This window comes from Perca flavescens, chromosome 4 (assembly GCF_004354835.1).
Source record: "Perca flavescens isolate YP-PL-M2 chromosome 4, PFLA_1.0, whole genome shotgun sequence".
NCBI lineage: Eukaryota > Metazoa > Chordata > Actinopteri > Perciformes > Percidae > Perca > Perca flavescens.
The window spans coordinates 7,119,631-7,144,886 of NC_041334.1; the positions used below are offsets into that span (position 1 = coordinate 7,119,631).

A 25,256-nucleotide genomic window follows, 5' to 3' on the forward strand; every position below is an offset into this window, starting at 1 on the left:
CATTTTACTACCACATTACATTTTATACTGGGTTACTCTACCATAGTTTTGCACATGAAGTTCAATTCAGTCGACAGTTTGTTAAAGCAGTTGTAAAATGTCTTCTGTGGCTTTGACGGAGTGTCCCAAAGTCTGAGGAAATAACACAGATGAACGTATCTGTGACACTGTAGGTAACAACATGCTAATGTTAATGTGCTACCATGCCTAAACAGTTTGAAGTTATCAGGCTAATGTTGCCGCATGTTACTATATTGGCCTTCTAACATCTCAGTTAGCATACCTGACATGACCTGTATTTGTCCTCTTAGCAGTAAATATTGTGCAGTAATTATCAGTCACTAGGATTCATTATCTGGCACCATGGATATCTGTACACAATGGTGGCTCTCAGCGTGTCTAGGGTAACGTTCAGTTCATTCCATAACATAAAGTGTACATTGTAAAGAGAAGGCTGGCAGGCAGTGGAGGTGTGTGGGGGGGGCAGAATGGAGCAGTTTTGTGGCAAAATCTGATTGGTTCAAATGAAAGAGCCAACACCCTCAATCAGCTGGTTGAGTTGGAAGCAGGAAAAGGAAGTGAGAGAGAGAGAGAGAGAGAGAGAGCGAGAGAGAGAGAGGTGAGCTGGTTGAACTTTTCTAAGCTTCTTCTTTTTGTAGAAAACTTTTCTTCATCTCTAATTTAAATTGCAAATTTAAAGTATGACAGTTTATTGAGTTTTTTGAAATGTTTTTATAAATTCTGTAAGGCGTCCTTGAGTGCCATGAAAGGCGCCTTTAAATAAAATGTATTATTATTATTATTATTATTATAGAAGGAAGGTGGACGAGGGAGGACAGGTGGCTCATGGGTACACAGTAAGAACATAATTGATGCTACTTTAACCTCCTGAGCCATGTATCTGTTAAGTCCCCCCTGATATAAAGAAGAAAACTAATTTCCCACACTGTATGAATCAGGGTCTGTTTGGAGCAACACTTTAGCTATATATATATATATATATATATATATATATATATATATATACAGAGGTTACCATTCCAACCCTAGATAATTCTTTTTCCAGCTGGGCAGAGCCTTTCTGAGGCAGATTACTGGCTAATATCAAGACAGTCAGACAAGAGGGTGTGTACTGAAAACAGGTACAATATAACCATATGTCAAACTGTTTTAGTTTCTCTAAATATTGTTCATTTAGTAAGGACTCTTTAACAAAAGGAGTCAATGGAACATAAATAACATAATGGAATGCCTCGGGGATCACGTGCGTCTTCACAAGGTAGCTGCTCAAATGAGGAAGAGAATGTTTATCAGTTATGGAAAGTCAGTCAGCCTGATGTGACGTTAAGGGAGAAACGAAACCTAAATCGGACAGGCTGCTGGAGGAGAGCGGGGAGGCTTCAGGGAGGGGTTCACTCGGGGTCCACACTACACGGAGGAGCTACGTTATTCAACGCGATATTACAACCTGTATCTGACGGTAGGCCTCATTGTCATATTTATTATTGTTGTTGTTATCACGGTCATTAGGCGATTAATATCAGTATTAGTAACTAGTAGGCTAGTTCGAGTTGAAGCAATAATGTCAAAACAGTAAACTTGATAGGGAGATTTTGAACAGACTGCAATAACTGGTTGCACTTTAAACGTCTTCATTGTTGATTAATAGACATGTGTCTTACTATTAAAAAAAAGTCTACAGTTTAAAACCTAGTTTTAATATCACTGCCATGGGTAGGATGTAGTCTCCCATCCACAGCTCTGTCAGCACTGCAGTAGGCTATGGTCTGGCTACACGCCTATCCCTCTGGGATTGTTGTTGTTTGTGTTAAACCAAACCGTCCTGGGCATTCGGCGCGCCGGATGTCATGTCTTATCCCAGCAATATACATCCGGTGAGCCAGGCTACTCCCTGGGTGATTTGAAAATTGTGAGCCACTGACTTTCATTCTGACTCGGTGTTGTTGCCTGAATGCCTGCTTGCTCCTGGTATTAAGAGAAAGGGCAGCTGCGCCATCTATTGGATTTAAGATGCAACTCCACACAGTAGGCAGTTACTGACATGCATTCGAAATTTTTATTTTTATACTTTTATTGATCCATCTTATCAACAGAGTGTTTGCTGTTCTTTGGGGCTTTTCTGTGTAAAACTGACATGCACATACAGTCTTCCTTTAATTTTACATTAAGCATTTTCTCATTTAAAAGAGGTGTAAAACTGGTTCAAAAGTTTAGAAAAATGTTACAGATTATTTGAAAACGTTGATTAAAAGTTCACATTAGGCCTGCAACTAACAATTATTTTCATTGTCATTAATCTGTCGATTAATGGATTAGTTTGGTCTCTAAAATGTCAGAAAATGGTGAAAAATGTTGATCAGTGTTTCCCAAAGCCCAAGATGACATCCTCAAATGTCTTGTTTTGTCCACAACTCAAAGATATTTTGTTTACTGTTACAGAGGAGTGAAGAAACTCAAAAATATTCACATTTAAGACATGTTTTACTTTTCTTTCATAAAAAATTACTCAAACCGATGAGGCGATTGTCAACATAGTTAGCAAATAATTTAATAGTTGACAACTAATCGATTAATTGATTATTCTTTGATTAATGTAGTTCACATTTAGACAATTTTTTACCTGGATTTGGAATATTGGCTTTCAACTGAGAAATGTGGTTTTCTGAGTTAGGCTTTAAAATAATTATAGGGTATTATTTGCACATTACTTCAAATCTGTTGAAATATGTTGTCATATCTATCAAAGCAATTTTGAAAGCAGAAACATGGACCCCATTACACCTGGCTTTAACATGAGATCTGTAGATATCATTGGAACCCAGAACGCATTGGAACTGCTAATGGCTGCTAATTAACATGAGTTTTTTCAATGTGCACTCAGAAAACCAAACAAACATGTCCGTCACTTCCAATAAGTATCAGCAGATTAGGAAAACAGATACAGCCACGACGTAACCCAACACATTCAAAACTGTTTACCTCTTATCAATTTTGGTTACTGACGGACTAAACTTAAATAACCTGTGGCCAGCCTTGGTCTGAACAAAACACCATGTAGTGCTCGGCAGTATCGATACAGCATAGTATCGCAATATTTTCTGTGACAATACTGTATCGATACACAGACACCAGGTATCAGTCTTTAATTATATGAATTGCACATGATAATTGAACTTTTTGGTACTAGAATAATACAATTAATTGTATTTTCAGTCAAATAGATGATGCAGTTGAGTTTTTTGAACAAAGAGAAATGTTTCATCACATATCTAAACTGGGCTTTAAGCAGCAGGTGACCATAGCAACAAGCACACTTTGTGTCCTCCCTGAATGTCTGGAGCTTAAATTTTAATACCAGAGTCTTTAACAATTATAGATAAACAAACAAAAAGTGGTACGAGTATATATGCCAAAGATATGAATTATTTTCTGAATTGAACATATTGAGCACACTTCTTATTACAGTGTATTCTCTATTGTTTTCTTTTTCAGACACATTCAAACAAAGTTGGACATTTCTCAGACTTTGGCCTTCAGTGAGATAATGACAAGTTGATGGTCTATTGTGACTGGCTGTAACCAGAAAACACAACTGAAAACATATAAACTACTTAAGCTCTGAGCACATTCCTACAATCCATTATACATTTAAATTCAGATGCTTTAGTATTATGAATGTATCACAATGTCAGCTAATGAATCCAAACTTGCTCCTATTTTATCAACACATGACCTCAAACTTGTATGCACTAAATGCTCTGTCAAGGAGAAAGAAATTACATATAAGTTAAAATCAGGCCGGCACCATTGTGCACACGATCTCCTGCTCTGCAAAGTTAAAGGTGGCAGCAAATGGAGGCCTGTTTCTAGGCGGCCCACGTTTCCAAATCCCAGTCAGTATGTAGTATGTTGCTTCTTTGTGGAGGGCTCTGGTTGCACATACCACAAGAACCGGTGCACCTTTGCCAGAAGTGATGAGGAAGCTGCCGTTTGGAACTTTGGAAAGCGTCACAGATTAGACCATGTGTTTATCTGTAAACTTATAGTTCAGTCTGAGGGAGGATCTGATCCGCCTGATAACTCTGAACCCATGGGCAACCTCTTGCCAACTCTAGATTTGAAGGCTGTATGCGAGCTGTGTTCCATCAAAGAGAAGGAAATAACTTACACAGTTCAGTCAGTTACTCACCAGTGCAGTAGAAATCTACTTTTAGCCAAAGAAAAATCCTCTAACCAATGGAGGCCTGTCTCTGAGCGGCCTACACGTCTATGGTTTGGTCAAAATGTTCTTTACCAAGTGTGTAAGTTCTTTGTTGAGGGCTCTGGATGTACACAACACGGACAAGAATGCACGTTTGCCAGAAGCTATGAAGAGGCCACTGTATGGAACTATGTTAAAGACAAAAACATTAATAAAGAGGAGTTAATCCGACTTGTAATTGAGTCTGAGCCTACTTCGTTAACACCAGAAAGCGCAGCTGAAAGCATACTCCAACAGTTTTCAGGTGAATTCATTGAGTTGTGCAAAGACTGCTTTCATAATCGTCCACAAAAAATAACAGCCAAAAGGTGGAATTCCACTTGTTCATCAGATGCAGCACACACCTGGGACCCAGTCTTAGTTTATCACCTATCAGAGAATAGTAGGAAGCACATCTACAGCCAGGTGCGCCCTCTTCCTCAGGACTGTCAGTTTAAGTACTGCAGTCATATCAGGCAAGGCAAGCCATGCTGGCATGAGGCCGGCCACTGCCGGTCTGCCCAGAGCGAGGTGGAGATGGCCGTGTGGAAAGCCGAGCACAGTGGGCTCTCTATTCGGCCTCATCTTCTTCAGTTGAGCCGGCGAGAGCAGACGGAGCCCAGGCTGGTCACCATGTACTGCAAAGTTTGCCTCCTGGTCCTTTCCTCCCCAGAGAGCTTCTACAAGCACTGCTCCTCTTTGGAGCATGCCCAGTTACTCTCTGAGGACACCGTCACCAAGTGGAGAGGACGACAGCCTCCACACAACAACCGATCTGACTTTTGGCTGTGTGAGAGGTAAACAACTACACTCCTCTTTACATGTTTTACAGTCATGCAGCTTCTGGGTCATGGCTATGTCCCACTATGAGTGGCAATTTTAAAACACCCCTAACTTAACCCTTTGGTTTGATAAAAAAAAAAAAAGCCTTGTATTACTGTGTATACTATTATAGATTTGCTTTATGGAGCTCCTCCAATTTTTTTGTTTTAACCCGTTTAAAGGATAAGTTATGTCAAACTTTATTTGTATAGTGCATTTAAAACAAAGTGCTGAACAGGCACAACATATCAAAACAAATGAATAAAAAAGCAAATTAAAGCTGCAAGCAGCATTGGACGAACCCTCCCACCTCCTTGCACGTCAGGGTTACTGGCGGACGCCGCTCCTTGTGACCATGCATTTGCAACACTGCAAACCATGACCAATGAAAACAGAACTCTCTGCTCAGTTCAATGATACATCACACAAGACTGTATCTTAAAAGGTTACCAGTTATGAAAGGGGGCGTGGTTTAAACAGGGGGCAGGCCAAATCATGACCACTGACAAAGGAACTCTCTGCTGAGTTCAGTGATACAAAGTTATGAAAGGGGGCGTGGCCTGTGTAAGTGGGCGTGGTTCAAGTATAGGGGGCAGCGCAGTATCACATGTAGACCACACATTATAAGTTTCGTGTAAATCGGATGATGTTTGTCATGTAATGCTGATTTCTTTTTGCCAGCTATGACCAAAAGTCAATATTGGCCTGTAGATGTCTGGCCTGGACCCTTGTTGATCATGGGAAATTTCAAGCAGAATGGACAATGTGCACTCTAGTTACAGCCACTTTCTCGTTCATCGCTAAACATTCAAAATGGCCGCAACGCCACGCCCACACCGTTCAACAAAAAGTTTAACTTTTCATCGTTGAGGTCTTGGGATGTCAATAAGATGAAATGTCTAGGAAGACTTCGTTAAAGTATAGCACTTTGACTTTTAGGTCTACTTCCTGTTGCCACTAGGGGGCGCTATGACTTTTAGTAAATATCTGTCTATAGATGTCCTCAGGATTGGATTTATGAATTCTTATGAATCCTGAAAAGTTTCGAGCCAATTGGACAATGTACATTCAAGTTACGCCCACTTCCTGTTTCGATGGCGAAACACACAAAATGGCCTTAAGATGGCACATACCAAATTTGAAGTTGATCAGATGAAATCTCTAGGAGGAGTTCGTTAAAGTACGACGTGGAAATGGCCAAAATTTCACTAATTTCAAACATTCAATTAAAAATGGCGGTCTTCCTGTTGCGTTAAGGGTATGGCTCCAATGAGCTTTTTTGTACGTACCACGTTTCGTTAGTCTACGTTAAACATACTGCAGGGGCTCAATTTTTTTAATTTTGTAGGGGGCGTTAGCGAGCCATTTTTGTACGCCTATTCCCGAAACCCTTAAAATACGTAAATTTTCACTAGGCTTGATGCAACTGCCAATTATGGTGGGTTTTTTAAGTATGTTAAGCCCCTCAAAAAGGCGATTCATTTGCCGGAAGGAAGAAAGAAAGAAGGAAGAATTACTTCAGTTTCACCGGGCATTCGTACAACCCTAACAAGGCTAGTGATATTCTATATTTTTGTTTTTGTTAACAAACCCATTAAAAGACCAACACCAACAATGCGTTAGAGACCAGCAACGTCTGTCTCTCAATACTCTCGACTCCTGTATTCTGTCTGTGATCCAGTCCCATTCATACCTGCATGCGTGCGTGTCATGAAGATATACTTTAATTTCTAAGAAATTCTTAGTAATTTCCTACAACAGTTCTAGTGAGTATTTGTGGCAGCAGGACGGGGTGTGTGTGTGTGTGTGTGTGGGATTGAGTCAAAAAAAGGTACAGTGTGTGTGTTCCTGGTAATGAAGGGAGATGTCAGCCAGTGCAACAATGTGTTTGACTGATGGAGCTCTATGGCACACAGGATGGAGATACATCGGGCTGTGACACTGTACTTTCATTCATTTAGTGTTGGATTTGGTCTTTTTGTGGGTTTTGTTCGCAATGAGATAAACATAGAACCAGACTTATTATTTAAAGTGCAATGTTCATATTGTAAAATAATTAAATTAAATGTACTTACTTACATACACTAAAAGATACCAGCATACATACTAAATTCTTTAGATTTTTCAGTGTGGTCCTTTTGTCCAATGCAATACACAACAGAAATAGAGGTGCGACACACTTCATACACACACAAAATAAATTCAAACTAATAGTGGTGAGGTATGGAAGATTTAAAATGCATAAATAAAAACAAATCAAACATGAAATACACGGAAATACAATGCACATCGTGAAGTGTTAAGTAAATGGAAAACATATGCGAAAAGGATGATTATTTTTAATAACCAATTGAATTGTTCCTTATTTTAGCATGGGCAATGCGTCTCCATCTCAAAACGAATACCTTTCCCTCTAACCCCCTCATCAAAGCTAATAACAGTGTTTGCATTTAGTTTTGGAAGGTCTATGCTTCTTTCTGCTGACAACACTGAAATTCAACACACCTTGTCACTTTATTTTCTGTGTTGTGATTAGATTTTAATATGGCATGGACCACTTATGCCACAATGAAAAACCATTCATTCAGTTAAAGCCAAAAAGCTGAATAATCGTCATTTTCATCATCTGGTTTTCATTTAATTATGACACGGTAAATTCATGCACAAAAAGGAAATTCACCAATATGAATTTCACTTTCTTTGATTTGTTTTAATTTATGCATTCTAAATTTGCCACAGTTGGGGAGCTCCAGAAACACCCAAAAACAAACCTAGTACAATAGTAGTAAAATAAGTAAAAAATAATACCTAATATATTATTTTAATAGTAATAATAATAATACCTAGCATAAATTTGAATGAGTAAAAATATTATGAGAAACATTTAGACATTGTTTTTATTGTGACATATTCTTTATATTGTACTGTTCAAATTTTCATTTCATCCTAGACCACACACATGCGAGTATGGCAACAAGTGCCCAAAAGCTCATTCTGAGGAGGAACTGCAGGAGTGGTTGATGCGCGCTGCAGAGGAGAAGGAGATCAGACATAACATTGGAGCCCAGGGTCTTATGTGCTACAATGAAAGGCTCTTGGAGGAATACAAAAACAGCAGTAATGAAGTACACATTGTGAGTACGAGTCTCTAATCTTTTGTCTCATTATCTTATTCTGGTTGTTCATGTTGTGCCATTGGTTAAGTCAACTGAGAAGCACACCATGTTCTCATTTGAGAAAATTGTCTTTGAATCCAGTCTTTATCGCATACACACACTTCCTCTTTCTCAAGGACATTGAAAGCTTGAATAATCCCCTAGAGAAAAAAAACTGTAGTGCTGCAAGGCCTGAAAACACACACACACATACACATATACACACACACACACACACACACACACACACAAAGAAGACACTTCATAAATACTGTCGTAAATTTGCACATCAGTCAAGGAATAATATGAGAATATAAAAAGAATAGGTGTTTCCATCAAGTGCTAAGTGAGTACACTGCATTGAAGTACGCAGGTCAAACGCAGTCTGACGCCGATGATGTTGCTTCATTTGATGAACTACAGTAGAGATAAAGATGCCTGACTGAATTTGGACATCTCTGGGTATTATTTAAGTATAGTGATTCCTGCTTCCCAAAGACTCACAACACTGTAGAATGGTCCCTTTAAATTTCCCTTCATCACATTCAGAAAAAGTAAACTATATAATTTAGGTATAACAAATAATTATATGAATTTGTAATTTGATGTTTCAATGTTTTTTGTATTATATTAGCAATGTATTCTTTAGTTCTTCACCATGCTATTTTAATTAATTGTCTCAAATGTTGAACAGATTTCAGAACAAGTTGACGACGTCAGCGTCTCCTGTGATGAAGATTTAACTGTGGAGTGTGAACAGACCAATGCAACACTGCAATGGAACTTCCAAGTGGAAACAGAGGTGAGATTTTTACAATAAGGCATGAAGTTGGTTGCTTTTCCTGGCTCAAATGCAAAAAAGTCCAGCTGCTGAATATCTTACTTCAAACTACTTCATACAGACACAGCAGGCTGTAAAAAAAATTGTAACAAGTGTACTTTCTGAGCTTCATTGCACTGGTTTTCATCATTCTAGCTGGACTGAACAGAGCCTAAACGTGTTCATCATATGTAATGGTCAGCTTATAATAGGCTACTTTTCAGTTGGCTCAGTGGCTTTCTTAAGGAAAGATTGAGCTCATATGTTTCAATTGCTGGTTATAATGATGATAATAACAACAACAACCATAATAATAATAGGCCTATATCATGTTATCGCTTATCAGGTTTTGTCAGGTTTTATAGTTTACCTTTCACAAGTATAATACGACACATATAATGTCCATTCCATAACGTCAACTAGTTTAAATTGTTCTCTATATATTATCTTAAAACAAAGTATGTTTACCCCTCTTTTGCAGGCTACTCACTTTCAGAAGCCAGTTCAACTGCTACACTTCCCCAGATATTGTCTCTATGTACGATGTCTATAAATTGTATTTTGTTTTTTAAAGAATACATTAGTTTGCAAACCAAATGGATCAATCAGTCAATATCCCTTTGATGTGTAATGGTATTATCAGCAGAATTATCAAAATGACGTTCGAGAAAATCTATCATCCTTTATCAATCGTATGATGACATTCGTATCAGCAGACTAACGTTAGACCAAGCCCGCTGTTCAGCTCATTCTCTGTAACCAATGCAGCATGACAGCACGGCGGAACCAGTCTGAACAACTTTTTCGTTGGCTAACGTAATAAGCTGTGTAATAAGCCGTCTAGTAAGTGGGATAATGTAGAGCGAATTGTGTGAATTCAACCATTTCAATTCAAGTCTGCATCAGCCTGTCGGGGTTCTAATTGAATTAAAAGTTAAATGCTATTAGACCATTAGCCTAGCTACTCGTGCTCTGTTTTTCGTCTTGGTCAGTGTTGTGTTCACACAATCTTCATCTTGAATTTTTCTTTAATGTTCCATGTGTGTGGATAGTATGCATAATTGCCACTTTTCTGTATGTACAGAGACAGCTTGTGCATGTGGCGCTGCTGAAGCAGGAACCAGGAGCTTCGTTCACCCTTGGTGACATCAGTTCTGTGCCCTGCATCTACTCCCCAGGTGAACACTTTCTCAGTGAAGACATGACCTATGACATCACTGTGTCTTTCACATCCATGAACCCAGGCCTGTACGACCAGTGGTTAGTGCTAGATTTTGACATGAGACCAGTGCTACTGAAGAAACTCAGAGTAAGACTAGGCCAGCTGCCATTGGATGACATTGAACAACCAACTGTGAACCGTGGAGCCACCTTACAAAGTGCTGAGCGTTGGCATCGAGGGAACAGGGTTTTCATCCCTTGTTCGTCCAGGACAGAAGAACAGGAGGAGCTGTTAAAGGAGTACAAGCCTCCTCAGATTAACGTTCTGTATAAGTCCTTCTACAACAGCCAAACACCTCTGAATAATGAGAACTACAAAGAAAGAATGCACCACTTCCTGTACAACGAGGAACGGGCAGAGGACCAGATTGTTTCAAGGTAATATCCTTATCTGTAGCGGTTTCCTTTAATGTTGTTTAGAATTAGCACATATTTACAAAAACTAAGTTGTTTTTTTATTTTCTTTGTTTAGACTGAATGTTTGTGGAGAAATTACAACAATGGATATGTTGAACAGTACAAGGTTTGGCATGATGATGGCTCCTCTGGGAGAACTGTTCTGTGCGGTCTCGATTCCTTGTAATCTCACACCAGACACCCCTGAGGGACTGGTTCTTAAACGAAGCATCCAGTCTGGCCTGATAGCACCTTTATCTTCAAGAGGTCGAAACTCCAAGGTCTATGAAGCCATCATTCTGAAGGACACCACAAGTGAGAACAAAATGTATTTGCAACTGTCTAAAAAATGTTGCTCTGATCTTACACTCAAAAGTAATGAATCGTACCAAATGGAAGTGCAGTTTCAGCTTAATCGCCACAGCTTCTGCAACATGCACAAGGCTGTAGACCTCCTTCCTGATACAACAAGAGTGCTACCAGACCTTAAAAACTGTGGAGTTCCTGTGAATAGCATCCACTATGAGAAGCTGAATGCAAAGCAGCAGGCAGCAATTGACTTCATCACCGGTAATTCCAATGTCCAAAAACATGTGGCACCACTCCTTATCTATGGACCATTTGGAACTGGCAAAACATTCACCCTTGCTACAGCAGCCAAAGAGCTGTGTAAGCAGCCTCACAACAAAGTGCTCATTTGCACCCACACCAACAGGTAATACATATTATTGATAATGTGTTTAAAGGTGCACTAAGCATAATTTTCCTAAAAAAACATAATGTATAGACTAATACAAAAATAATCCCTCTCACTCATCATACGTGATCATATACTGTAAAAATAATGGACGAGGCTTCTGTGCCTGAAAAGTGAAGCCTTAATCCTGCATTTTATCTAATTTCGAGCAAGGCTCAACTGGTTGCAAAAAGACCTCAGTTTCTATAGAAGAGAAAACTACCCAACTTCTCATTTGATTAATTACCTCAGTAAACATTTTAATGAGCTTATGGTCATTTTGTGAATTATGGTCCCATTTATTTTAAAATACAGAATAAAGCAGGGGATGCTTGAGGGGTGTGGCTACACAGGGACCTGTCAATCATGACAGAGGCTTAGCAATTCTAACCATGGCACTGTGTACATTAAATAGATGTGAAGTTGTCAGTGTTTTCAGCTTAAATGTTGACCCACAAACTGTGTTTTTACTTCATCAAAGTTAATTGGAACATTTGGTTGCCTAAAATTTCTTGTTCAGCTTTCTGCTAACCAAGTTGTGTTGCTACTGCTAATGTTGATGATTTTCTGTGTCCACGTAAATCCACTGGATGACTCCCTTCCGAAGGTTGAAAGTCTGCAACTTTCCCCTTTAAGTGTTTAGCTTAATTGCCACGATAAACAACACTGGCTTGGCCGCATTATCATTCCCAGCTCCACCATCTCGTCAAAAATCATCCAATTTAAAAAAAAAACTGGAGGCTTCAAAACAGCAGTCCACAAACCAATGGGTGAAGTCATGGGATGTAATGTCCACTATTTTTACAGTCTATGCTTATGACCCACTAGAAGTGTGTATTGATGTTGACCTGCTCTCTGCCTGTATTTGGAAGAGCCATATTTGAATGGTGTGTTTACAAACACCCACCAACAATGCTGCTAAGTATGCCTTTAATGAAATATTGATTAATTGATTGATTGAATTACTGGAATTGTTGGGTCTTGTAAATTATAGAGTGTGGTCTAGACCTACTCTGTAAGTGTTTTGAGATAACTCTTGTTATGATTTGATACTATAAATAAAATTGAATTGAATTGAATTGAATTGACATATGTGTGATGGACATGTGCAAAGTAAAAGTGTAAAGACTAAGCTCTTTGCTCTAAGATGTACTGTTGTAAAGTTTTAATATACATTTGACAATATTGTCATTTTTGTTTGCTTTAAGTTCTGCAGATCTGTACGTCAGAGATCACTTCCATCCATTCATCGACAAGAAAAATGATGGAATGAGGCCAATTCGAATAAAAGCAAACAAACAAGGGGGTGCTTTATTTGCCACAGATGAGATAACTTTAAAATACTGTTTGCTTTCGGAAGATGGACAGACTTTTTTACCACCCACAAAAGCTGCCCTTGATCGCTACAAAATAATCATAACCACCACAACAATGGCAAGACATTTCCATGACCTAAAGCTCCCAGAGGGATTCTTCACCCACATACTTATTGATGAAGCCTCTCAGATGCTGGAATGTGATGCCTTGATGGCCCTTGGTCTTGCTGGGCCAAACACCAGAGTTGTTTTGGCTGGAGATCACATGCAAATGGGACCCAAGCTTTTCTCAGTTGATGATCATCACCGTTCAAATCACACACTCCTTAATCGCTTGTTCCATTACTATCAAGGCCAAAAGTGTGATGCTGCCCAGAACAGTAGAATCATTTTCAGTGAAAACTACCGATCAACCAAAGAAATTGTGGAGTTTGTGTCCACCCATTTCTATGTTGGTAAGAATGATGTTATCAAAGCCACTGGAAATATTCCTGCTCCTGCAAATGACCATGCCCTAAAGTTTCACCATGTTAGGGGAGAGTGTCTTTTGGACACTGTATCTATGTCTTGGTTTAACAAAGAAGAGGTTACCAAAGTGGTTGAAGCAGTGAATGAGGTTCTCGAACACTGGCCATTGACCTGGGGGACCAAGGACCAAAGCTCAATCTGCGTTCTATCAGAAGGATGTCAGGTAAGTTACAACCTTTAACTTGTTACTGAAACAATGATGATTTCTGCATTGATGTATTTTAATTGCCATTGTTATATATGATCAGACTATGGTCAATAGTTTAATTATCTTTTTTTTATTTGTAGGTTAGGCAAATTAGGACAGCACTTAAAAGAAGAAGCCTTGCTGAAGTCCATGTTGAGAATATTGCAAATGTCCAAGGTATTTGGACATTGGACAAGTATTTGGTTTTAATCTATTAAGAACTCCTGCAGGAATTATATCATTATGTTAGACATGAAGGATGGCTAAACATTACACCTGTCTGACTATTCAAATATATTTATATTACCTTTCATATATTTCATATATATATATATATATATACAATTGTCATTTTACATAATAAACATTGTCTTCATGTGTTAACAGGCAAACAGTTCAGGGCAGTCATAATGACCGCTGTGCAAACACGTGACAGCCTACAAACATCTCACCTGCCTGGTCTGGAGCTGTTCAATGATGCCCGTGTGTTAAACACTGCAATGACTAGGGCTCAGTCCCTTGTGGTTGTGGTTGGAGATGCCGCTGCCCTCTGTTGCTTTGGAAAATGCTCAAAAGTCTGGAAGAGCTACATAGATCATTGCATCAGCAACAACAGTGTTGCACCACGGCATTTCACCAAAGATTTCTTCGAAAAAGATGTTATGGAAACTGCAAGGTTTCAAAAGTCTGAACATGTGGATGAAAGCAACACTCTCAGCGATGCAATTCTGCAAGAGTTGAAAGATGAATATGAACAGTTGGAAACACAATATAGTTCAGATGAAATCAGATTAAAGTCAAGATCATCATACAATACCACTGATGTTGAAACAGACCTTTTGGAGTTGGGTAAAAAACAACCAGAGATATACATGCGAGGAAAGTTGGTCAGGGAGTCATATAACAGAGGTTATGTCATACCATCTCAAAACCCCTCTAGACCTATCAGCATCACAGGAAGGGCAAACCTGGGTAAGGGCTTCACTGGAGATGAAGTGTTGTTGCAGTCAGCAAAGGTGGGCAGCATTACCAAGGAAGCTGCATCAGCCCGTAAACTTGTGTGCCTGCTTGAAGATGAGGATCACAGTAAACCAAGAAAGAATTCTGAAGACAAATTTGTCAGAAGGACAATGATGCCCATTAAAAAATCTGCACCCAAAGTATGCATACTGATCATCAAGAAAAGACGTAACTTCCTTCCAATATGGGAGCAAACTAATGGAGAGTGGACGATTGCACGAAATGAGCGTCTTGATGAAAAGCTCAAACAAAACAATGTATTTGTAGTGCAAGTGATTGGCTGGAAAGAAAATTATCATATTCCATTGGGGAAAGTCATAGATATTCTTCCAATTGGAAGTTCTTTGGCTGATGGACTAACAATCCTGAATGAAGAATTCAAAGTTGCACCCAATACATGTAAATCAGATGAGGCTCTCTCCAAAGATGAAGATTGGACACACAGAAAGAACATAAAAGACATAATCACTTTCACTGTTGATCCAGAAGAAGCAAAAGACTTGGATGACGCCATCAGTGTCAGGGAAATTGGAGATCAGTATGAGTTGGGAGTCCATATTGCAGATGTGGCAAGCTTAGTGAGTCCAGGTGGTGAATTAGATGAGGTTGCAAAACAACGTGGTGCTACATATTACTGCAGTAAAGAAAACCCTATGCATATGTTCCCACAAGACTTGAGCACTGGACACTTCAGTCTTCTGTCAGGCAAAGTTCGCAGGGTGGTTTCATTAATGATCAAAGTAAACAAGAAAACACATGAGATCATTGAAAATCCCGAATTCCAGTTGTCATTGATCAGGTCTGATAAGCAGTTGTCTTATGAGGAGGCAGAGGTCATGATCACCAAAAGATATAGAGAGAGACCTACATTTGACACTGTAGAAGACTGTGTCACAGTGGCTTATTGTTTTGCAATGGCACAAAGGAAGATTCGACTTGGAGAAGATTGGGCTTATGCTCAACCTGATGATCAGAGATTGCCCGGAAAGCGCAAAGCCAATCTGATGATTGAAGAGCTGAGTGTGTTATTCAACACACTTGCATCTAAGAAGTTGATTGATTCAGAGAAAACTAAGTATTGCACACCCCTTCGCTGTCAGGAAAGACCCAATCTAGAAAAGATAAAAGAAGTCAAGGAGAAATGCGGGGAATTAATACAACTGTCTTTTCATGTACGGAACAAAATTGACCATGAGGAACAAGCCCCAAACAGTGAAAACTTCCGCATACTCACAGAAGTGTGGGAAGATATCCAGTCAGCTGCCAGAACAGATGATATTGACAAAATGGTGGACCTGATTGCTGCAGATGACATCCACCCTCTGCTCCAGCCAGTTGTTGATCAGTTCAGAAGGTGCTCTAGTAAATCTAAAGTCATCTGTTCAAACTCCTCTCGCCAAGCTCAGGTTGGCCATTATTCTCTGAATGTAAGCTCTTACACACAAGCATCCTCACCAATACGGCGGTACATGGACATCATCTTGCAAAGACTTTTGCACTCCGTCATATGCAACCAGGATGTCCAATACACTGTAGACATGATAAAGACTTTGTGCAGTCAATTTGAGGAAAACCTCAAGGATGCTAAGGAGTATGAACAAAAGGCTGAGCAGATCTCCTATGCAGTGAGCATGAGAAAAGAAAGTGCTGCAAAGCTAGCCTTTGTTGTTAATCCCAACAGAGACAGTTTTGCAGTGGCATTTCCTTTTAACAAGAACATATTTGCAGGGAGTTTATCAGTTATGTACAAAGATTTACAATTGTTTGACCAACCAACTCATGATGAAGCAAATGACTGCATCACTCTTAAATGGAAAAGGCGAATCTACGCAGTTGACAACATGCAAATCCACCAAGAGTTGAACATTCCAGACTGTGGTTCCTGCATTGAGCTTCCACTGAAGATGTGGAAAGCCACTGTTAAAGCAATTGATGAAAAAAACTGGGATCATGCAAAGTTTCTTACAATGAACGTGAATACAATGCGACTGGAAAATCAAAATATTCTACCACAGTCATCTAATGTGCCTCAATCGAAGACTAACTCATGTACCTTAAAGGAGCATGAGACACAAATGGAGCATGAAGTTGACATTGAGCTCCAGTTGCAGAGAGGTGACATCCTTCAGATCCAAATGACAACAGAGTTAAAAAGAGGTTATCACATGCCTGCTGTACAGTTGGTGCGCATTAAACCAAAGTTTGAGATTTGTGTGCACCATGTCCACAGCCCTATTACATGCTTCTCCAGATTGGCAGACAATCCCTCAAGGGATTTTTATAGCGACACTAAGGAGTATATACGCATATGGAAACCACTGTGTGAGATGGAATCTGCTTCCACTGCCGTGGATGAAAGTGACAGCATAGTCATCGAGAACCTGGTGGTAAGCTTCAGTCAAGAGCAACAAGGCATACTAACAGGAAGCTTCTTCTTACCTCTGGCATGGATTAATGAATGGGCCATTGAATGTAACCTTTCAAAGTGCTTACTGTGCATACGTAAAAGAGGTCTGAAGGTGACTCCAACCCTGGAGCTTTCTGCACCAATGGACCCAAAAGAGTTCACATGGGTGGCCCATGGTGTCACAAGAAAAGAGGAAAAGAAAAAAACACCAAATGAAGGAAGTAAAGTGGAGTTCTATGTCAATCACCTGCCGATGGAGACCTTTCCTGAATGTGTCTTTCAGAAAAACACTTGTTTCACAGTTGAAATAATTCCAAAGCTCCTTCCTGACATGTAAGTTCTAGTGTAGTTTACTCTGAGCCTACCAATGTAGCTTTTCTTACAGTTTGACTTTTAATTAGGGCTGTCAAAGTGAACGTGTTCGCGCAAATGCATTTTAATGGTTGAGGATGTGTCCTCACTGCGCTGCATTGAGAAAAGGCATATATTAAAAGATCGATTTGGGGATTTTATTAATGGATATCAGATCACTCAAACAATTGGAGAATCATAAAGAAAGCATATTAGTCCACTCCCATGTTGAGTATTATCTATGTTAATTTAACTGTGGACAATTAATCGTGATTCAATATTTTAATTGATTGACAGCCCTACTTTTTATACTGATTATATCTTATTTTCCTTGCATTGACATATGTTGATGGACTATTTCATTTTCAGCTAGATTAAGCTGTTGACACAAAGTTTTATCTTATCTGTTTGTAGCCGCAAAGAAAATGCTGTGGTCAGTATTACGTCTGCATGTGATCTTGTCAAGACTATAGCACTTGGAAAACACATTCCAAAAGAGGGTATGTTCATTCATTGATTTTTAAGTATTTGTATCAATGGGAGTCAGGCATAACATGGAATACACAAAACACACATTGAATATTCCTGTAGTATATTTTAAATTTGACTCAACAGGTTTTTCTTTTTCTTGCAAAAACAATTTGTCATTTTGTCTTTGCAGTGTGTAATGAGCACATACCAATGAGGCACATCCTGAGGAAAGAGCTACCAAATGTATTGCCAACGTTTAACGACAGTCAGTATCGTGCTGTGGAGAAAGCTCTAAATAATACCTTTACCCTTATACAGGGACCTCCTGGTAAGAGCTGCAATGTAAATTCACCCTGATGTTTCATATGTTCTGCAAAGGCAAGTAATTTTTCCCATTTTGTTTTAGGAACTGGAAAGACAGTAGTAGGTGTGTACATAGTGTACCGTTTCTTCAAGCTGAACTCTAAGAACCCAAGGATAGTTGATGACCCAAAGGATAAGAACAAGAAACAAGTCATTCTCTACTGCGGCCCATCCAACAAGTCTGTTGATGTTGTTGCAGGCACGTTATTTTCTTTCTCTGTGAAGATTTCAGCTGCATTTGTTTCTGTTACTATAACCCATGTTTTACTGTTGTAACACAGAATACTTGTTGAGGTTTAGGGAAATAAATCTCCTCAGGGTCTACAGCCAACAAGTGGAGATGCTTGATTACCCTTATCCAGACTGCGCTCTTCAGTTTTCCCAGCGGTCACTTCGCCAAGAACGTGCCAAATCAGAGCTAAGGTATTATTATCAGACCAGTTGATGACACTCAACTTTTTTTTAATTATTCACTAACACTGACATGTTTTAGGAGCATCACTATGCATCACCGCATGCGACAGGACCAAAACCCTTCCTCAGGTAAAATCAAAGATTTTGATCGACGCATTAAACTTGCCCTTGAGGAAAAAGGAGAAATTCTGACTGCTGAAGAGGTGAAAGAGTAAGTTCAGATGCACTATTGGTTTAACAAAATTTAAAGCTGCATGGAAATGTCACCTTTTAGTCAGTAAAGTAGGGGATTTCTAAATACTCATTGTTTTTACTAAATATCACCTAATCTGTCTAAGATTATTTTCGAGCGTGAAATAAACCACATGTTTCAGTTTTACAAGAGAAAAGACTTCAAGGATGAAGACAAATTAGTTGGTTTGGCAAATAAATGTCTGGTTAACTTCACCAGATCCATTGAAGAGCAGTGTACAGCTACTTCCCTAAGCTTTTCTATGGGACTGTTTCCTACTGCAGTGATGAGACAGTCCTCAATGGGACTAGGCTGGACATTACTTTGTCTGGGGGTAGTTAGTGAATGTACAGTAACAAGCTCATGATTAGGATCGTATCATAACATGTTCCTTATTCTGTCATAAGATAATGATCAAAAGTCACTTTGACTCAGTGTGATAATTAGACAGTCCCAAACAGGGCTATGTCCAACTTTGATATCTTGTGTTTGTTAGTCCAAAGAGTAGAAAAGAGTAAGTAAATAACTTTAAGACTTTATATCCAGCCCTAACTGTATGAAAAATGTTCCCATCTAGATACAAAAAACTTCTCAGAGATGCACGGACATATGAGCTTGAACGCCATGACATCATACTGTGCACATGTACACAGTCTTCCACCCCGAGTTTGACTAAGACAGTCAGCGCACGTCAGATCCTCATTGATGAATGTGGAATGGCCACTGAACCCCAGGCCCTGATTCCATTAGTCTGCAACAAACCAGAAAAGGTGTGCTTTTTATTTAACAATCATTGTCCAGCTTGTGCCTCCCATTAACACTGTCCTGAATGCTTCTGTATGCTGATGCTGGTTTGTGTCTTGATTCATGAAAATACTGTCCTGAAATGTTTAAAGCACAATGAGTTTTGATGCCAGAATGTCTCTGTTATAATTTTTTTATTAGACTAATCTTTATCAAAAATGTAATGATATTATTTTGTGGCATTTATTTTTCATGGCAGTTGTGACAATGGCCTCCTGATAACTAGCAAGGTTGTCCTGTGTGACAGTGAAAAACATGACTGTCAAAGGCTGGTTCCTAATGATAATTGTACTGCCCCCTGATCATGTATTTGGTCCCACTTTCAGGTCAAACTCTAACCTTGACCAACAGTTTAGTCCATGGCAATGAATCTCAAAAACTACTGGCCAAATATCCATGAAGGTTTGTCCACAGGAAATGAATCTTTATGTTAATGATGACCTTCTATTCTGTTATCTAGTGCCCCTACCAGTTTTTGCACTTATCAAACTGTAATGGGCAGATTTAGGCACATTCATGCCCCCAATAGCATCAAGCCTTTCCCTTTTTTTGAAACAGGAGGTTCTCCTAGTGCTGGTTAAAGCCACCTGTCTGACTGGCTATTTTACCTGTCGTCAAATAACAGGAGTTTGGGGCACTGGTTGCATCATTACAATAATTATTCACTCCAATGTCTTACAATATGATTTTCAGGTTGTTTTGATCGGTGACCACAAACAGTTACGACCCATTGTGAAGAATGAGCGTGTGAGGAAGCTGGGGATGGCCAAGTCTCTGTTTGAACGCTACTATACAATGCACAAGAGCAGGGCAGTGATGCTGGACACCCAGTACAGAATGGTGATAACATTAAATATGCACTATATATACATATTTATTGTGTACTATATATATTACTAGTATACATATATATATATATATATATATATATATATATATAGATATATATAGATATATATATATAGATATATATATATGTATGACATGTACTTAGGTTAACAATATTGAATTACCACATGAGTTTAGTATTTTAAATTGTTATCAACAACTATCAATGATATTCCTTTATAGCATGAGGACATATGCAAGTTCCCGTCAGAAGAATACTATGAGGGAATGCTGAAAACTGGGGTGAATCAGCCAAGCAGCGTCCTGCGTGTTGATGGCAAGACAATGCCAATCGTTTTTGGGGACATCAAAGGAGAGACCATCAGTCTGGTTGTCAGCACAGCCAAGGGCAACGAGAACTCCAAAGCAAACCAGAAAGAGAGAGACAAAGTGGTACTGTATTGGGCTAGGCCTGCACAATAAATCATTATAAAATCACGATCTTGAATCACCCCTGTTCGTAATTTAATTTTTAAATGACTTTTATTATTTATTTATTTTTTATTTTTTTCTCCTTCAATTAATTTATTGAAAGCATTTGACATTGACATTAACATGTTTTAATTAAGTAAAGACATGTTCAAGGAGTTAGCCTCTATGTTTACAGGCTTGTGGTGATGCGCAATAGGTGCCAAAAAGAATCTATGTTTGGTACTGCCAATTTGTTTTGTTTTGTCATGGTTCATGTGTGCAATAAACATTACACTTCGTGAGAAAGAAATTGTGGCAGAGAATCATGATAAATTCTAAGCTAAAAAATTGTGATTCATATTTTTCCCCGAATCGTGCAGAACTATATTGGGCACCCTTGGTTTTGGTTAAAACTTACTATAGAGTAGTAAAGTAATAGTACTGTTTTACATTATTATTGCTTTCAACCTCAATGTTGGTTTGGTTCTTTTGCAGATTGATATTGCTGAAAAGCTGGTGAAGAATGCCAAAATCAAAGAGCAAGACATTGTGATTCTGTCACCCTATAATGCACAAGTGTCTGAAATCAGAGATGAGCTAAAGAAGAAGGGCATGATTCAAATCAGCGTTACCACAATCACCAGAAGCCAAGGTGACCTCTCTGCTACCTAACAACAACTCTTTTACTGAAAGTAAAGAAGCTACACCACTATAAAAAAAAATATTCCAGAGTAAAACTACTCATTGTGAAGAATTGCTAGGCTTAAAGTATTACCTGTATAAACATGTAGTCAGTACAGAATGTTGAAGCTTGTTCCAGTGGCGCTTGGTAGGCTACTTCGGATCCTAATGGTTAGTTTAAAGCAGTGTGTCATATTTTATGACTATATATTCCACATTTGAATTTAAAATCATAATCTGTAAAATAGTAACTATAGACAAATGTGGTTAAATAAAGAAATAAATGTCAGTTGAGTGGGTCCTACAAAATGGAAATACTTGAGTTGCATTTAAAGTGTACTTGTACTTGTTTTCATGATATAGACAAGTTTTGTGGACATGTAAATGACAATCCCATGACTCAACAATCTAGTATTTCAGTGCTGGCCCGAAAAAAGCAAAGCACAGCATCCCGTGACATACACTATTTTGTCTTCTAGGAAGTGAATGGCGTTACGTAATCATATCTACGGTGTGCTCTCTGCCAAGTGAAGAGATTAATAGAGAACCAGAAGGATCTTGGCTGTCCAAACATGTGGGCTTTGTGGGTGATCCCAACCAGATAAATGTGGGCATCACCAGGGCCAAAGAGGGACTTTGCATTATCGGTAAGATACTGCAGCAATGTCTTATTCCGACGCTCATAGCTCAAACCTTCTAGCTTCTTAACTCAAATGTTTCTGTCCTCTGAAAGGAAACCAAGAGTTGCTGAGCTGCAGTAGCCCTTGGAAAAAGCTCCTGGCCCACTACAAGCGTAACAATGCAGTGACAGATGCAGACAAGATTTCAGTGTTCGAATTCTAAACTTCCAAGTTCAAAGAATGAATAGTCTGTTGTTGTTGTTATTTTTTTTATATATATATATATATATATTATGTTTACAATTTAAGAAAAGGTGTAGGCTACAATAAATACTTTATCAGACAATGATAATGACAGAAAAAAAGAGAGTTCAGCTCTTGTTGTTTCAATCTTTTAATTCATCTTTAGGTTTAGTTTAAATGTATTTCACTGTATTTACCAGTGTATGAAATCACCTCCAGTAAGACAATGTTCCTGTTTACTGATGAATGAGTCAGAATTATTTTTCATCTGGCCTTAAAACTTAAACTGCCTCACCATTCAGTGAGTCCAGTTTGTAGTTTTCTTTTAATTAATTTTTGACCTCTCATAGAATTAGATGTTGTTTGTTCAGGGGGTTAGGGTTATGTATGTTATATGTTAATAAAACATTTTTATCAAATATGACACGTATGATGTTGAGACAAAAGAAAAAAAATTTAGCAGCATTGCCCAAAATGGCTACTTTTACCGTCTGAATTTTTGCCTTTATGTCTTCTAAAACATTAAATCCTTAACTTTTCAAATGGTAATTTTAAGGAAAGGTTAAGTACACATTTAAACTGCTGTAAAGTTGTTCTTTAAGCTTTTTTACATTCTGTGATTTTAGTAACTGTGTGTACAAAAAACATTCAACTTGATGTATTGATGGTGTTGAAGCCAAAATTATGACTTTGATGTAAACTTGTATTTTGATGAATTGTGCATAAGTTAATTGCTGTTGGTATGTGGCATATAGTCACAGCCTTTTGGCAATCAGCTGATTAAGGCCGTTTATAAGAGCTGAGCTGTCATACAGTCTTTGTTATTTTGTTTGTAGCCTCATTCTTTTGAGCATTCAGTGCCATTAAGTGACTGAATTTCAATTGTTTTTTATATCTTTTATTTTTCTGCTCTGCTGTCAACCCTTGTACGCCATCTGGTAAGGGCTGTTCATTATTTGTTTGTGGAAAAGAAAAAAAACATTACACCATGAAGTCTTAAATGATAAATAAGATAAATAAATGTAACGAAAGAAACAAAATCAATGGATTCTAAGTCATGTTTTAGCGCGTCAACCAAGGTGCAATCCAAAGGACAAGATATGTAACAAATGCACTGTTTGAAAGTGGCTCCTTTATATGGTCAGTGTTTGTTTGTTTTGGCCTTGTTAAATGGAATATATTGGATTTTCAGCATTTTGTTTCCAAAAAAAAGATTTAGTGTAGGTATGATATTAAGCTACATTTTGTTTTCAACAGTCAACCAATTTGATCACACTTAATATGTCTCTTACAATTCCCCCAACTCCATGGACGTGAAATACTAAATCACTGAAGCTGTTTCATGTGATTTTGAGTATAGCATTCTTTTGTGTTATGTTTCCTTTTTAAGTAGTTTAAATATGTAAAATGAATATTAATGTATCTCCAGTCAACCCGCACAATATCTTCTTTTTATGCTAAATATTCAGTGTGCTATGATTACTGCTTCCAAAGTAACGCATTTATAAAATATCAGTTTTAACAGTATCATGGTCATGTATATATGATGTGAATAATATAGTTTCCATCTGGATGGTCTTCCATGTGCATCTACCTACACACTCCATACATACAGCTTGCAGTTTGGAGGGTCTCTTTAACCCTAGTCTTTGCCGGAACCTCCTCCAAAGCGCGCTGAAGGAGGATCTGGCTACTCCACATATCATTTGGGGATGGGAGGAAAATGTGCTCTTGTTTAATGGCATTTCTTTAAACCAATCAGAATCGTCATGGGCGGTGTTAAACTCCGCACAGAGCCGCTGCAAAATAATTCTGCTTAAATAAAACTCCGATTGGACAGATAATCAAATTTAAAATTCCAACACAAAGACAGCGGAAGGAAACGGAAAATACTACATGCATCCGGCGGAATTTCCGGAGTTTCTTTGTGTGAATTTTAAACTCCAGTGAATTTATGAGGACTAGGATAATTGCCTCACAACCAGCGGATCCGGATGTCCCTCACCTTCTGCTCTCTGTGTGTTGCCGTTCTCAAATTCTGTTAGCTTCAGGAAACAACAACCTACAAACAAGTTACACGCTGAAAATGTTTTGAACGTGCAACATGGCAGCCCTGCTTCGTTCTTTTTGTGAATGATTGTAAAGATTTACAAAGACTATGTTTAGGACATTTAAAGGTACTTTATTTGTCACATACACGTCGTACATGTAGCAAAATTCATTCTCTGCATTTAACCCATCCCTCAAGGGAGCAGTGGGCAGCCAATGACAGCACCTGGGGATCAACTCCAGATCTGAGCCAGTGCCTTGATCAAGGGCACTGCCTGGAGAACCTAGTACATGTTTTTGATGGTGGAGGAAACCCACGCAAACATGGGGAGAACATGCAAACTCCACACAGAAAGGCGCCGGAACGACCTGGATTTGAAGACAGAACCTTCTTGCTGTGAGGCCACAGTGCTAACCATTGGGCCACCATGCTGCCCCCAGCAGTTACTTTGTAACTGGGACATTTTGGGACTAATTGGTGGGATTGCTGTGGACGAAGTACACACGGCAATACACAATTTAAATAATAGCTAATTTTACTGTATTGTGTCAACAGTTAACTTAATTTAATATTGTATGTGGTGTCTTTTGCGGAGTCCAAATGTTCCACCAAAACAAGTTCCTTCCTGAGACTATTTAGCAGAGCCATCGTCGCTGTGTCTGGAACTTAGCGCCCCCCAAGACGATTGTGATTGGTTTAAAGAAATACAAACAACCCAGAGCGTTTTTTTTCTCCTGTCCCAGAATGTATGTGTTGTATAGCCAGACCTTACTCCACAGCGCTGGCAATGCAAATCTAGCACAGGACAAAGAGAAGACTTCATCAAAAATACATTAAAAACAACTAGTAGGCAACTGAA

General features: G+C 38.7%; 1 protein-coding gene across 3 annotated transcripts; it reads left to right on the forward strand.

Moving 5' to 3' along the window:
• Positions 1-1,211: 1,211 nt before the first annotated feature.
• Positions 1,212-23,116, forward strand: LOC114553827 (helicase with zinc finger domain 2). 3 transcript variants are annotated; one of them, XM_028575225.1, is made up of 21 exons: positions 1,226-1,480; positions 3,514-3,720; positions 4,084-5,058; positions 8,034-8,217; positions 8,933-9,040; positions 10,143-10,657; positions 10,752-11,390; positions 12,620-13,418; positions 13,544-13,619; positions 13,830-17,202; positions 17,635-17,720; positions 17,882-18,019; positions 18,098-18,253; positions 18,336-18,477; positions 18,548-18,679; positions 19,278-19,470; positions 20,198-20,344; positions 20,576-20,785; positions 21,299-21,455; positions 21,964-22,131; positions 22,218-23,116. In XM_028575225.1, exons 2-21 carry the CDS (start codon positions 3,707-3,709, stop codon positions 22,325-22,327), a joined length of 8,322 nt encoding a protein of 2,773 aa, XP_028431026.1. In that variant the 5' UTR covers positions 1,226-1,480; positions 3,514-3,706; the 3' UTR covers positions 22,328-23,116. The 3 variants fall into 3 exon arrangements, with proteins under 3 accessions (XP_028431027.1, XP_028431026.1, XP_028431025.1); XM_028575224.1 differs by having other exon boundaries at positions 3,514-5,058; XM_028575226.1 differs by lacking the exons at positions 19,278-19,470; positions 20,198-20,344; positions 20,576-20,785; ... (1 more) ...; positions 21,964-22,131; positions 22,218-23,116 and having other exon boundaries at positions 1,212-1,480; positions 3,514-5,058; positions 18,373-18,477; positions 18,548-18,639.
• Positions 23,117-25,256: the final 2,140 nt, after the last annotated feature.